Source organism: Lonchura striata, chromosome 14 (assembly GCF_046129695.1).
Source record: "Lonchura striata isolate bLonStr1 chromosome 14, bLonStr1.mat, whole genome shotgun sequence".
Classification (NCBI taxonomy): Eukaryota; Metazoa; Chordata; class Aves; order Passeriformes; family Estrildidae; genus Lonchura; species Lonchura striata.
In genome coordinates, this window is record NC_134616.1 from 801,100 (window position 1) to 816,208 (window position 15,109).

The 15,109-nt window shown below is 50.0% G+C and overlaps 1 protein-coding gene across 7 annotated transcripts in view; it reads right to left on the reverse strand.

The window, feature by feature from the left end:
• Positions 1-2,396: 2,396 nt before the first annotated feature.
• ATP11C (ATPase phospholipid transporting 11C (ATP11C blood group)) overlaps positions 2,397-15,109 on the reverse strand; it is a 54,628-nt gene continuing 41,915 nt past the window's right edge. For 4 of the 7 annotated variants that reach the window (XM_077786461.1, XM_077786457.1, XM_077786456.1 and 1 more), the window contains exons 25-29: positions 14,591-14,726; positions 12,190-12,255; positions 11,327-11,430; positions 9,773-9,926; positions 2,397-5,675 (exon numbers count right to left, since the gene is read on the reverse strand). In XM_077786461.1, coding sequence (XP_077642587.1) covers positions 5,559-5,675; positions 9,773-9,926; positions 11,327-11,430; positions 12,190-12,255; positions 14,591-14,726 — 577 coding nt within the window. In that variant the 3' untranslated portion in view covers positions 2,397-5,558. Of the gene's footprint in view, positions 5,676-6,824; positions 6,921-7,750; positions 7,842-9,772; positions 9,927-11,326; positions 11,431-12,189; positions 12,256-14,590; positions 14,727-15,109 lie in introns of all 7 variants that reach the window. The other 3 variants (XM_077786460.1, XM_077786458.1, XM_077786459.1) reach the window with 3 other exon arrangements.

A 15,109-nucleotide genomic window follows, 5' to 3' on the forward strand; every position in this document is an offset into this window, starting at 1 on the left:
TCCCCTGGGGCATCTCGCTGCAAATGCCCACCCAGCCAGGCACTGCACATCCTCCAGCTGCCCAGTGACACTGCCAGCAGCTCCTCAGAGCTAGCTGCTGCCTCTGCCTGCCCAGGGATGATAAACAGAGGGAGCAGCAAGAAGACAGGTTAGAAAGCAAACAACGACAGCCAGAACACGGCTGTTTATTCTTCAGGGATCTCCTGTCCAGGCCCCACAGCAATGTTCAGCACTCTGAGGGTGGCACATACAGACTGGTGTGTGAGGGGCAAGAGCCCTTTAAAGCTGTGGAAAATCTTGACAGCACCTGTTTGCAGAGATTTATTTCATGTGGGTGCAATGCCTCATCCCTGAATCTAATCTTAGGGAGAAGGTGTAGGAAGAATTCCAACTAATTTCATTAATTCCAGATCAGGGGCTGAAAAAACCCACTCAAACAAAATTCTAAACCTCTTGAATTTGAAAAAAAACCCCAATTTTCCCCCCCTTTCCCAGATTAAAGCTAGATGGCTGGGTTGAGACTGGAGCCATTATTTGGAAAAATACCTGTTCAGTCAAGTGCTGAGAACTGGAAAAACAGAGTGGCTAAACACAGGTTAGAGTCAAAGTGATGTCCAAGGGAATTGCTCACCTCTGGAGTAAGCACAGCCACAGCAAAGTACTTGTGCAGAAGAGTAATTAACGTCAGGCTGGTTTTCAGGAGCAGGGATTTTAGGAGGATTTCTTGTGCAGACAGCAGCATCACCCCCACCCCAGAGGGACTGCCAAGGGTGGCTCTTCCACATGCAGCCCCTGCAGAAATCCTGGCCCCACTGAAGCCAGCCCCACCTGCACAATTTAATCAGGAGGAGGATTTCATGTCTCCTACTTGCATGTGAAAATAAAAAAGGGCTCCACTCTGTTCTCCCCGCCTCACGCTCCCCCTGCGTCAGTCAGAGCTGCCTTATTTGCTGGTACAGCTCGTGGCTCCGGCCAGAACACTCACAGGCACACACACACACCCTTTCTGCAGGTCGCCGTGTATTCCCCAGCTCGGCAGGCTGTCCCCAGCCGTGACAGCCGAGCAGCAAAGCCCAGCGGCAGCAGCCGCAGGGCACGGCGAGGGACAGGGCCACCGCGGCCCCCACGGGCCCAGCGCCCTCACACGCTCCAGCCTGCTGTCCCCCTAAACCCTTCCAGCGTGACAGCGCCGCTCCTTTCTGAGGGCCGCGGGTGTCTCAGGGGCGTCCGGGGCTCTGTGCACGCCCCGAGGCCCGCGGAGCTGCGGGGCTGCGCTTGTGAGGGCAGGCGCTCCCCGCCGGAGCCCGCGGCCATCGCGCCGCTCAGGGGCGGCCGGGAGCCCGCGGCCGGCTAACAAACAGCCCGAGCTGCGGGAAACGCTCGGGTTCGGCTCAACAGCCCGGCCATCGCACCGGGAGCCCCGCGCCCGCGGCCGGCCGGCAGCCCGAGCTGCGGGAAAGGCTCGGTTTTGCTTAAACAGCCCGGCCATCGCACCGGGAGCCCCGCGGCCGCGGCCGGCTAACAAACAGCCCGAGCTGCGGGAAAGGTCCGGGTTCGGCTCAACAGCCCGGCCATCGCACCGGGAGCCCCGCGGCCGGCCGGCAGCCCGAGCTGCGGGAAACGCTCGGCTTTGCTTAAACAGCCCGGCCATCCGTCCTGCGGGGCCTGACGGCAGCTGCGGCGGTCCCGGCAGCCGAAACAGCATTTTTCAAACTGTCCGCTTCTCATCACAAACACCTCCGTTTGAAACAGACCGCGTCCTTAAAAAGAAAGTGAAGTCTATATATTTCTTGTGCATTATACAAACACTGCGAGTCGTGCTTCAGCAGTTTCCGCCTGCTGTTGGAATTTCATCCGTGCAAATACCGCGCCTGAACCTCACCAGCACCAGGCACTTTGCAAACCTCGTTTGTGTACTTTGAACTAAAAAATACTTATTTATTACAGGCAGCCACGACACAGCATCAAGAAACAAAAGAGCAGAAAGGAAAACATGGAAAGTGAATGGAAATCAGGCACAGGGACCGACATTTTTATCAGCCAGCTCCTAAATGTCAGCTGAAGCCCTGGGTTCACCTATTCTAGAAAGTTAAATAAATTTATTCATTTAATTCACAGGATTCACTTTCATAATTAAACGTTCATTTTGAGGGAAATGGGTTGAGAGCACACAGGCCAGCTATGTGCAGCAGCTGATACCCACAATCGCTAATACCCTGCTGGAAAAATAAAAATGTATGAGAAGCAAGCAGTATTTCCTTAGGCAAATGCAGATAACCAAGCTGGCACCTACCCACTGTGAAAATGTTGATTGTCTCCCTAGTACTGCCCTGGAAAAGCCCACACAATCAAGCACCCTCTAGGAGTATCCAAGGAGATGAGAGAGACAACCAATATATATTAATCAGAACAACATACCAAAGTTTATTGATTACTTCAAACAAAAGTTTCTGTAATGAAAAAAGAGCAAGTTGCATTCATAAAAGGTAACATTCACATTCAATTTCCTTTATATAAAGCAACATAAATGTATAAAATTGCATTTAAGTGAAAAAAATGTAAGGTTGCAGTCCTTTTTCTTTGCAAGAAGCTGAAAATGTATCTGCTCATTGCCTGTATATAATTTACATTTTCTATACACTACATTAAAAAAAAAAAAATCATAGCTGGGAAATTTGATAAATGGTGCAGTATTAGGAAAGGTTTTCAACTGTGTGTATACAAATTCAATTTGAAGCCTTTATGCAATTCCAAGTCATTTATAATATTCTCATAATGATTAGGATTAGTTTTTGAAAAGTCGCTATGACTACACCAAGCTCCACTGTTATCACATAAGAGTTTTAGAGGGAATCTTAATTACTTTCCTTATCTTTCAGTGTCACTAATCAGTGATAAAACTTCAACAAATTATTATGAGAAAACCCCAGCCTTTTTTCCTTCAAGTTTCTCCACCGAAAAGCCTGTACTGACCTTTTGCTGTACCTGAGGAGCACCGTGAGCACCATGGCACACAAGCAGCCAGCACAGCATCCCTGTCCCACTGCTGCCTCACAGCTGGCAGCCCTACCAGCACTTCTGCCCCTCTCCAACCCCAGGAGGGGTCTCCTGTTTCCTGATTTCACAAGCCACCCACAGCATCCCGAATTCCGGTTCTGCCACTGCTGAGGATCAGCTCTCCTGCAGGACCAGGGCAGCCTGGCTGTCCTGGCACCCAGCACTACACCAGTGCACTGTCTGAAGATCCAAGCCCAAGAAAAACTGCATTTTCTTGCTATTCCAAACATTCCAGGTGAATTCCACCCTGCCTGTCAGCACACACACCTTGGGCTTGAATGCACAGCTGTTGCAATGGCTTGTTCCAGCTGGAGACAGGATACTTGGAAATGACAAGAGAAAGATTTGGTTCTCAGAAGGTTCTGTCTTGGGACAGGCAGCAGAAATTATCCTGGTTCCGTGATTATTTGAACAGTTCACACACACGAGGCTCCACTGTTCCCAGTGACACCACCAATGGAATTCCAGGGGAATGGACTGACTCTTGGAGCAGAGCATGACAAAACAAACTGAGAAGCAAGGTGTCATGCTTGGGACCATTCGGGCTTGGAATGGTTCTGAATCACAGGAATTGGGCATTTTAGTGCCCATTTTTTAGAGGCTATGTAAACACAAGTCAGCAACCGTGTATTTAAGGAGAATGGTTAGATTTGGCATATAGAGCACATCTTCATTGTATTCATCATGTACTTGATCTGTAGGCACCACATTTCTGCAAGGAAAGTTGAGCACGGGACAAGGTCTGCAAGTTGAATTCTAGGTCTGTGAAATGAGCTAGGAAAACGGAAAAAAAAAACCAAAAGAGAAGAAAATGCAAGCTTTGCCCATGGGACACATGCTGGCAGTGCAGCTCCTGCGCCGTGTGCAGGAAGGAGCCGAGCAGCGCTCGCTGCGCCGCCCGTGCCGAGGCCAGTGCAGAGCACAGCACAGCACAGCACAGCACACTGTGCTCCTGCCCCTGCGTGCCTGCCACGCTGGTGATGGCAGAGCAGCCCCAGGGGCTGTGCACTCCCCTCTCCCACTCAGCTCAGGCCCCCCAGCATCCCCACGATGCACGAGAGGCTTTGCCGGCAGCTGAGCCGCACCAGCTGCAGACGAACAGCAGGGATGGCAGCCAGAGAGCAAGGCTTGGTTCTTCCAAAAATTAATAGTCTGCAGTTCAACAAAATTTGGTGAGGGGGTTGTTCTGTGCAGTCCCAAATTGTCCTGTTGTACAGACATGACACACAGCTGAGCGAGCGGGACCACACCCAGCGGCAGTGCAGAGCTTGCTGCTCCTGAAACCAGCCCCAAAGCTTCTCCCAGGAGCTCCTCTGGGGACACAGCACCAGGGAGGGACTGTCACACCAACCAGCAGGAGCACACAGGCTGCTCTGTCACTGCTCATGACTTCACACAACACGAGAAGCTGCTCTTTCCACACATGAAGTATCAGAGGAAAAAAAGATATTGAGTCAGGCATCTCATCTCGCCTTTGCTGTGCAGAACCTAAAGAGGAAAGTCCTACCACCATGGTACAGGTAGATTTAAAAAAGAACATGCCAATTTAAAAAACAAGATGTAAAATGAAATCAGGTTCATGTATTCAATTTTAAACTGTCTTCTTTTTTCTTAGTGCAAATAACTCAAGATGCAGTTTTATACACCTGCAGGTTGACAGGCACAGCCCCAGTCCCTGGGATCAGCCAAGGACTGCACTGTCCCTTTGAAGTGTTGGAGCAACTGCCCAGTGCAGTAATGCAAGCACAGCCACAGGAGCCTGGGCACTGGGGCTCAGAGTCTGGCACAGCCCAACTTCTGGCATTCCTTTTTCCTCCACAAAAGCTTCCTTCCATCACAGCCACAAAACCTTTTCTTCGCTCTCCAGCAGGAATAAACCCATCAGCAAAGCGGATGTGGGAGGATGCTCTGGCACTTCCCAGCACTGCAGCTCTTCACGTGGCCACCGCTGCTGTGGACAGACCACAGACTGCTCCCAGCTCCACCTGGAGGAGAGAGTGCAAAGATTTCTCCCGAATTTCAGCTGATCCTGCCCGGCCCCAGCACCAGGAGAGGGGCTCCAGGGCTGCATCCACCTCCTGTGTGAGGGGAGCAGCCTCTTCCCAGGGCCTGCAGGGGCTGGAGGGGAATGTCACTGGGTTGAAGTCTGTGCTACTTCTTTGGTCAGGCAGAGCAGAGCTTGGAGCAGCCCTGCTGCTCTCGGGCAGATCTGCAGCGGGCACAGGAGCCTCGTGTGAAACGGGGCTGGCACTGCACTCTTGCACTTCAATCCATGCTGCTTTGGGTGAACTCCTAAAGATGTTTCTCAGCCTCCAGTGCTGTAGGATTTGGCAGAATTGTTTTTTCTGGGAGGGCAGGGAAGCCTCAAGACCAAAGACTAAAGGGTAGCGTGGGGCCAGTGCCCTGGCTGCTCAGAGTCCTTGGTACTATCACAGGTCACTGCCAGGGTAAACCATGGGTTTCCTACAACATGGCAACGTGCAGTGTTTGTGTGGAGCACTTTAAGGTATCCTGAGAGGATATCTTTCTGCCAAATTAGTAACAGCATCTTCAGCCTTCACATAACCATTCTCTATACGTTTGTATGACACTAACACAGGCAGATCAAAGGGGCCAGCCTGCAAAAATCAGAAGGAAAACAAACATGTAGTGCAACTGTTACATTCCCAAACCCATTAACCTTTTCCTGGGTTATTTAGAAAAATATATAGGAGAAGAAGAATGATTAGGCCATGATAAAAGTGCCAAATATCATTCACAACCAAGTAATCGGATGATAAATCAGTTTTCGCAATTTGCAAAGTGCTGCATGAAGTCTAAGAGCAGCATCTGCCACTGCCCCCTGCAGCTCCTGTTGTGTGCTGGTCCAGCCACCTCCCACACCAGTCTGCACCAGTAAGTGGAGGTGGAGAGCACCACCTAATGCCAGAGGGAAGGACTGGCTGCACAGGCTGGCTGCCAGCCGCACTGAGCTGGCTGCTGGCCCTGCCATGCCCATCAATCTGATTTCTTTGGCAGCAGGTGTGGGCACAAAGGTGTGAGAGGTGTAGATAGTCTGCAGGTTTATGTTTGCAGCAGCCACGACACACAGCATCTCCCCTAAACACAGAATTGTGAATTCAATTAGGCACTTTTCCTTTTTTATTCTGCTATTGGCTTACTACAAAGTTTAAAATCAACTCGTACGAGGATGCTCGGGTGTGTGTGCAGACACACGGACACCAAGACATGCCTCTGTCCCATGTGCTGACACACACACACGAGTACATGTGTTTAGTTTCCACCTGGATGGAATTAAAAACACACTTATTTCTATCTGACAGAACAGCATGCACCCTAGAGAAAGGGATTTTGGTACAATTCAGATGCAATACTGGAATCATTTTAACAACTGAGATTTCCATCCTTCACTGTAAATGTATCAGCATTAGCGTTTAGAACACAGTGTTAGCACAATTCAGGCTGCACTCTCAAATTAAATATTGTGCTAATATTAGACTGAAGTAGCACTCAGATTGAAAGATTTGTTTACATTTTGCCAAATATTTGAAAGGATCTGTACAGATATGGGATTTTGAAGAAGCTGGATAGCACAACATCCCCAAATTAAAATGCATCCCAAGCATTGCATCTCCATTCCACAAGGACAGGTGCCCCACACCAATAGTTGAGAGGATTACAAGAACCATGGTTTAATTGATTTGGAGGGGGTTACACTTGGTTAATCAATGCCTTCACAACCATCCCAACTCCTCTGGACAGGGTACCTGTTACAACACATTAGACTCATCTGAGAATGTTCTTAAAAGGAGTGGTGTGGCAGAAGGTCTGGCCGACAATGAATCAGGTGCCTTCCTGCTGCTCTGCAACAGCGAGGCAAAGAGACTTATAGCACACAGAGCTCACCTGCCTGCTCCTCTGTGCAGCCCACACAGCCCTGTGCAGCCACCCCAGCTCACAGGATGGCAGCCACACTGCCACCAGCACTGCACGAGGCACGGGAGGAACACAGAACCAGCCCTGCTCCCCAGAACATTTGGAGATTTATGCTGCAGGTGCTTCTGAGGGAGGAGGACGACATCCCCACCACACACAACTGGTGTTCTCAGAACAGCCAGCCATGGTGGAGCTCTGCAGTGAATGCAGGTACTGGGGACGTGCCATCGAGGGGCTCTGCTGTGGGTGACCCCAGCAGCCCCAGCAAGTCCAGAACCACCCTCGAAGAGGGCTGTGGGCTGTGCTGATCCCTCACACAAAGAACAGCAGCACTGACAAACAGGATGGACTGGGCAGGGTGGGCACGGGGGAGCCCCTCCAGGGTCAGACAAGCCCGAGCCATTGGACAAGCCATCCAGAGGACTATCAGCATCAATCCCTTCTCAATTCATCAATTCCTGTCTGGCCCAGTGACACAAAACTACAGCAAGGAGGGAGAGAGTCACCAGCTTTGTCTGTGTCCACCTCACCTGAGCCTGAGCACGACCAGCTCACCCACCTGAGGTGCAGCAAGAGACCCAAGGAGGAGAGACAGACAAAATATTTAAGCAAAAGATTGAAATTAAAGCAGAAGGTGGGGAAAAGCAAGGTTCTGCTGTGTGAGCAAATCTAAAGGTGGGTTTTCAGGAGTTAAGCATTAGAAGGAAGAAAAAAGCAGTCGAGCAAGCAACACATTGCAACTCAGAAAGGAAATCACCTTATTCACTCCAAGAAAAGCTGTGATTGCTGGAAGTTTGAGAAAGCATGAAGATAGTGGATGTTCCTGAGGAAGGAAGGCGCTTCGTTACCTAGTTCACAACAGCACAAAAGACAGAAAATTGCAGTACAAGAAAGAGAAAGGCAGAAACCAAGGAAAACACAAATGCGCCTTGCAGTTAAAAAAACAAAGAGAACCAAAACAAAATAAAAACAACCACCACATTACCACACAGAAAATTGGATAAAGGCTGAGCAGAGCTGATGTGCTGTTAAAGGTAACTGGGTGTGAAACCCTGTCCCACAGGGATCAAGGGCAAATGCCCAACAACCTGGCCTAAACCTTTCCTCCCCTCCCAGAAGGGACCCTTGGCCACCAAGCTGTGCTTCAGGCCCCCGTAAAATGTCCCTAACTTTGTTTTCCACTGCATGCTTCCCTTGGGACACTGATCTTTATTTTATTTCAACATTAAGCTCAGGATTCTCAATAAGGGTTTTGATTTGAAATTATCTACCTGGCCATATATGCCTTTACAAATCAGGCAGCTGACTTTGGTGCCTGATGGCTCATACAGATATCCAGAGCTGGTATCTCCTTCAGGCACTTGTAATAAAGCTCTTACTCAAAATGTACATTTAAATATGGCTCAGCCGGTGTTTAGTTTGGGATGCAGATCTGAAGAGACTTTTCTAGTTGACACTCACTTTGCTTTGCTGAGTGGTTTCACAAGAGCCTGTGTTAAATGAATTTAAAGCACTCTTGAAAGTAAGTATTGCAAGAGGGAAAGGATCTTTGGTCATCAGCTGAAGGCAAACCAGGTCCCCTCCCAGGTGAGTTGAGCTGGGGCTCAGAAATCCCCAGGTCCTCCTTCAGGCACAGTCCCCAAAGTGTCCCATGTCTGCAGCTGAGAGCACCTCTCTGCCAGCCTGTTCAACAGGGGTGGCCAGCTAGAAACTTAAATCACACTCAAGTGAAGAAGCTACATGGATCCTCACAAAACACAACCACAGCTCTCTCACCATCCCCACTGTTTTCAGCTTTACTGATGCCCCATCCCTGGGAGTGCCCAAGGCCAGGCAGGATGGGGCCCTGAGCAATCTGACCTAGGGAACATCTGACCCAGGGAGCAGCTCCCTGCCCATGGCAGGGGCTGGAATTGGGTGATCTCTGGGAGCCTTGCAACCCAAACCATCCTGTGACTCCTGCAGAGACCAGGGCTGGGGTTACTGAGTGCATGTGACCCAGCCCATGTCCCTCCAGCCGTGCCCTGCTGCAGCCTGGCACACACAGACCCCAGGGCTGGCTGCAATTCCCACCCGCTGCCCAGGCCAGGACTGCTGGGCTGCAGGGCAGGAGAGCTGCTGCAGGAGGGGGAGCGTGGCCAGGGGAGAGGGGGCTGCCCCTGGGTCCAGCAGAGACCGGGGCAGGGGCTCAGCACAGCCAGCCTGCCAGGGCTGGCCCTCACCACTTGCAGGAGCAATGGAGAAAACTTCAGAGGTTTCCACTTCTAAAGGGAGCCCCGCTCCCCAGCAGTGAAGGAAAGCTGCTAAGAAACCAGACAGCTCCCAGGGAGAGTGACCACCATGGTCTGAGCCTCTGGTCAGTTATGCAGGATGGGCAAACGTGACAAGGCCTGACCCTGCTCCCACTCACCAGCCCCTGAGGACATACCCGGGGCAGCAGCCTGCTTTTCTGACACAAAAACCAGCAGGTTTTTTCAGGACAAGATAAAGTGTGTTTGGTGATCAGTTCAGGCTGGACAAAGCTTAGCACTTCTCTAGGAGACACCCAGGGAAGGCAGCTAAGCAAAGGCACAGGTTGACTCTCTCCCTGCTACAGATCTAGGCAGTATTTTTAGAATAGCTTTTCGATATTTTTGGCATGTGAAAGAGCAAGACAAGACTCTAGAAAGCCTTCCTTGAGATGTGAGTGGTACGTGGTATTGTTAGAGGTTCATCTGGTGCCTAAGGGTAAGAACAGTCTTCCTAAAAATACAGTGTGATACATCATCTTGTTCCTTACCTGATGATTCTTCTCTTTTATATTTTTTAAAACTATTAGAAGAATTTCTGGGAAAAGGCTGATAAAGATCAGGAGAATTATTGCCAGCCATGTGGAAACAGAAGTCAGCATATGAGCAAATACAAAATACATTCTTTGCTGCTTCAAGAAAGGCCTGAAAAAGAAAGGATACAAATAAATTCCAGTTAACGGGGGTTTTCTAAGAAGATCAGAATCAAAGGAGACTTCAGGTAAAGCTATTAGCAGTTACGCCTCCCTTTCAGACAGATGGATACAGCACAGAAATACACTGTCCATCTTTCTCCAAATCCATCTCCTGCCTCCAGCTGCACTGTTTCTGGAATATTGTCATGACCAATTTTACATCTCCCACAGCTGCTTCTTTCCAAGGTGGGAAGGGGTTTGAATTTAGCCACAATCACTGAAAGATAAATTATTCACCTCATCAAAAACCAGGTCATTGTATTTCAACATCAGGCTGTGCTATAGCTTCTGGCTTGGCTTTGATAGTGGAAATCCAGAGTCTCTCACTCACAACAGGTTATTTGTCCCTTCCTCCTTTCCTTAGTGAGGGAGAGCAACCAACAGCTGCTTGTGAAAAACCCCTCATCAATAAGTGATGACAAGGATCCCAAAGCAGTTTTTGCTTACTGTTAGATCAGAAATATTGAGCTATGCAAGTAGAAAGTTTTCAGTAGAAAACTCACACAGCATAGAGATGTGGCTAGATTGCAGATCTGGATCTGCTGGTCAGCAAAAGTTAACTGAAGAGCTAAAGCTTGTGACCCCCACAGAAAATATTTAAACCTGTCCCACATCCTTATTAGCAGGTTGCTGGATCAGGTGACAGGCAATAGCCCACGGCAGAGCAAAGGTGTAAAACAGAGATGCTGCCCACTGTCAATGTCAACTGAACATTTGCTGCAGCACAGGACATACAAAGCTGGTCATGTTTGTAGTGTACTACTGCTCACCTGCTTTTGCAACACAGTAAACCTAAAATCCTGGGTGCACTCAGATCAGTGAGAATTTCTTCCACTCAGATCCATGATTTCAACACCAGGACTGGCCTTCTCCTGCTTATTTTTCCCTCTGTCCCACAGAGCCAGGTCCTCTTGCTCTGCCTCACCTGTTCCTTCTGTTTTTCACTGGGGTTCTTTCCACACAGGTTCTTTCTGTCTCTCTCCTCCACACGCACAGACCCTAAAAGGTTTACTCCAGAACCTCCCAATAAAGACAAGAGCCTCAGCAGCAGAGATGGCCCCGTGGGCAGAAAAGCAAACACCCCTGCCAAGGCTGAGCTCCTGGATGATGCCCAGGGTGTTCTCTCCTTCAGGCTCAGAGCTCCTCCAACATCTCATCCTGCCCCAGCCCTCTTCCAGCACTGCCTGGGTGGGTGCTGGATGGAGGCAGCCCTTCCCACCCAGCAGAGAAGGAGCAGGGCTGCACACACCTTGCACCTGCAAATCCCAGGAGAACCCTGAGGATGCTGCACAGCCAAAACCTGCACTGGGCATCCCCCGAGAAAGGCCAGGGAAAGAAAAAGATACTTGCCAAATGACTCCTCCCCAGAAGAATGAGAAAAACACATAGAAAGCAAGGGAGCCCCAGATCACAAAGTGGTTCATCCACGTCCAGAACCGGGTGTCTAACGCCAGCTGTGGGAACAGAGACAAAACAGGCTTTAGGTGCAGAGTGCACTGCATGGTGTTTGTATGGAATTTCGGCCTGGTTTCGCATTAAGCTTGCAGGCTCTCCAAACAGCCACTTCTGTGCTTATGGGCACCAGGAAAAACATTTCCAACGTCCACAGTCTGGCACAACGTTAGCAGGGAAGCAGTGACATTCTAGTTGTGAGTGACACTTTTAAATTGAATAAATTTGATGCAAACTGATGCCACAGGAAAGAAATGTCTAAAGGTTACAGGGACTGTAATTGCCTCTTGTCACCACCTGCTGTCCTGAACCAAACACAAGAGACCTTTTGTAAGGTCTTATGCAAACAGTTTGTTCTGGAAAGCTCCATGAAACAAAATAGATTTGCTATTGTTATTTGACACGTGTGCTTTTGTGATCACTTTGGCACTCAACCTTGTCAGAAACAAGGTGGACAAACCCAAATTCTCTATTGCTCCTCTGCTCTTGCTGGAACTGAACATCAAGAGGTGAAAGCGTGGGGAAAAGTCAACCATAACCAACTGGAGTCCTCAAAAGAGGGGAAAAAATAGAAAAATAATTTAAACAGAACAAACACTTAAAGACCACAGACCGCACAAATGAAAGTAAGCAGGTTCTGCCTCTATGGGAGAAGATTTAACTGTGGTGGAAAATACTCAGAGACTTCAGCAGTCACCACATGATTTTGCAGTGCACACAGGAGCCTCGGGAGAGGCTGAACAGGGAGGGGAGATGCTGACCTTGAGAGTGACGGTGAATACCAGCACGGTGAAGACAATGGTCCCAAAGGTCCAGTTCCCAAACACCTGCAAAACAGCCAGCACTGCCACAGGCGCCCCAGCCCCGCTGCCAGCCCTTCCCGGGAGGCACAGGGACAGGGACAAGGGCAGGGATGGAACAGGGACAGGGGCAGGGACAGGGATGGGACAGGGACAGGCAGGGAGCAGAGAGGGACAGAGCCACGGGACACGGACACTGGGACAGCCCCTGGCACACGGACCCTTGGACAGCCCCCAGCACACAGAGAGCCCCGGCACATCTCCCTGAGCCATGCAGTGCCACACGGACAGATGGGTGACCAGGGCCAGGACAGTGACAGGGACAACTCCTACTAACAGTGGGTCCAGGACACAAGTCACTGCACCACCTGCAGCTCAGGGTTGCCTGGCAATTTACTCAGTTTCTGCTTTCTCGTCACACTCATCACCACCATCATCATCATCATCATCTCTCTGCAGCCCCCTCTGCAGAACGCAGCAGTGGGCACTGATCCGGCTGGTTTGGTGTGTGGGCACTGATCCGGCTGGTTTGGTGTGTGGGTACTTACTGATCCAGCTGGTTTGGTGTGTGGGCACTGATCCAGCTGGTTTGGTGTGTGGGTACTGATCCAGCTGGTTTGGTTTTTGGGTACTGATCCGGCTGGTTTGGTGTGTGAGCACTGATCCAGCTGGTTTGGTTTGTGGGTACTTACTGATCCAGCTGGTTTGGTGTGTGGGCACTGATCCACCTGGTTTGGTGTGTGGGTACTGATCCACCTGGTTTGGTGTGTGGGCACTGATCCACCTGGTTTGGTGTGTGGGTACTGATCCACCTGGTTTGGTGTGTGGGCACTGATCCACCTGGTTTGGTGTGTGGGCACTGATCCGGCTGGTTTGGTGTGTGGGTACTGATCCACCTGGTTTGGTGTGTGGGTACTGATCCACCTGGTTTGGTGTGTGGGCACTGATCCACCTGGTTTGGTGTGTGGGTACTGATCCGGCTGGTTTGGTGTGTGGGTACTGATCCAGCCAGTTTGGTGTGTGGGTACTAGTGACTATGCACACAAAGAAAAGCAGATACTGCATATAAACTCAGTGATGGCAATGTATGGGAGAGGTGCTTACCACAGGCTGTCAAGTTCTGAATGCATACGTTAAAACAGAAAGTGAAATGTAAAAGTTTCCAAAAAATGCAAAAAAATTAAAGTCAATAGGCGTGAAAAACGAGTCAATCAAACAGACATGGATATTATGAACACTTGCTGGTAGCAGTTCTTACAGGCAGAAGTGTTTACAGGACATAACCACAGATCTTACTGTAGTGCCACACAGACTTGACCTCTGAAGGCATTTACAGAACACATCAGTGCTTCATGTTTCGTTCCAATACAACCAGAATGGCTACAGATACAGAACAGCACTGATCTTGACTGTATATAGCTGGGGCCATAAATGCTGGCACTGATGCAACGCATAAATATAAATACATACATTTATCAGCTTTTCTCCAAGTGTTAGCCGCTAAAAAGAGTTTTGGTATTTTCAAGGGCCACAAGTGATGGCATAAAGAAGTTTCCCATCAGCCAGAATCTAGTAACATGCTGCACATTCCCTTGGGGAAAGGGCCCTGAAACAGCTCGGACCACCACCTTGGCAGCTGCCCTGCACTAATGCTTTGCTCTGTACTCAGTTAACCAGCAAAATAAGAAAAAAACAATTAAAAATAAAAAATCCCTCCATCTTTTTTCCTCCTCTTCCTGTGCAAGTTCACCGCAGCAGCTCCCACAGCAATGCAGTAATTCATCCCCAGAGCAGAGGCACAGGCAAGCAGGCAGCAGGGACAACATCCTGCTGCCTCCAGCAGCTGGGGACTCCTGCTGGCTCCAAAACAGGAGCAGAAGGCTTTGGCTGGAGCAAAAGGGCAGCCCCAGCTGCCCTGGGGGCAGAGGGAGACCCGAGGCTGAAATCACAGCCCCAGGCAGGCACAGCACACTGCCCTAACGAGCAGCATCTCATCAAGGTGGGCTGACTGAGCTGCTGACAGCCAGCCCAGCACAGCCCAGTCTCAGCTGCCACTGGGGAAGGACAGCCACTGCTCCTGCCCTGATCAGCAGGAGGGGACGGCTCGCTGCGGGGACAGGGCTGTGTGCAGGACCAGTCATTCCACCCAGGGAGGGCAACCAGCTCTGCCCCGTTTCCATGGCAATCTGGAAAGCTTTTATTTCAAGCATTTGCTGCAGGAGCACACCATAAGCAAGGTGCAATGCTGGACAGGACTCGAGACACAGTGCACAGATTAAGCAGATATTCCCTGCCAGGCGCAGCAGAGGCAGCACACAACAAAACACTCAAACACTCCTCCTCCTTTCTTCTGGGGCGTTACCTTTCCGTTGTCTTCCAGCGATGAGTTTTGAAAAAGAAAATAAACCCCAAAGAAAAACACGAGTCCTTCAAAGGCGCCCAGAAAGGTCCAGTACAGGAAGGGCCTCCACTGCAGCATTGCATTGTCCGACACCTTCCTGCCAAGAGATCAGAGACAAGACCATCACCACCACGCTGAGCAGGAGCTGCACAACTCCTCACAAGACTGGGGGGCTTTGGAGCAAGCCCTTGCAGTAGGAGACAAGGAGGGAAAACACAAAAATGCCTTCCAAGACATACAGAACACTTCTAACATGCAACTGCTGATCATGAGAAGTCACAAGAGGTTCAGCATTTGAATTGTCTTTCTCCTCTAAGTAACTTGGATGAAAAAAGCACAAAGTGAACAGAAGCAATGCTGTCCTGAACCTCTCCTGCAGCCCCTGAGCTGCCCATGGCATCTGACACTACCTGCTACATTTTAAAAGCAGGGTAAGGCTAAAGAGCAGCTGTATGGGATGCATGAAATCCACAGTGTGCT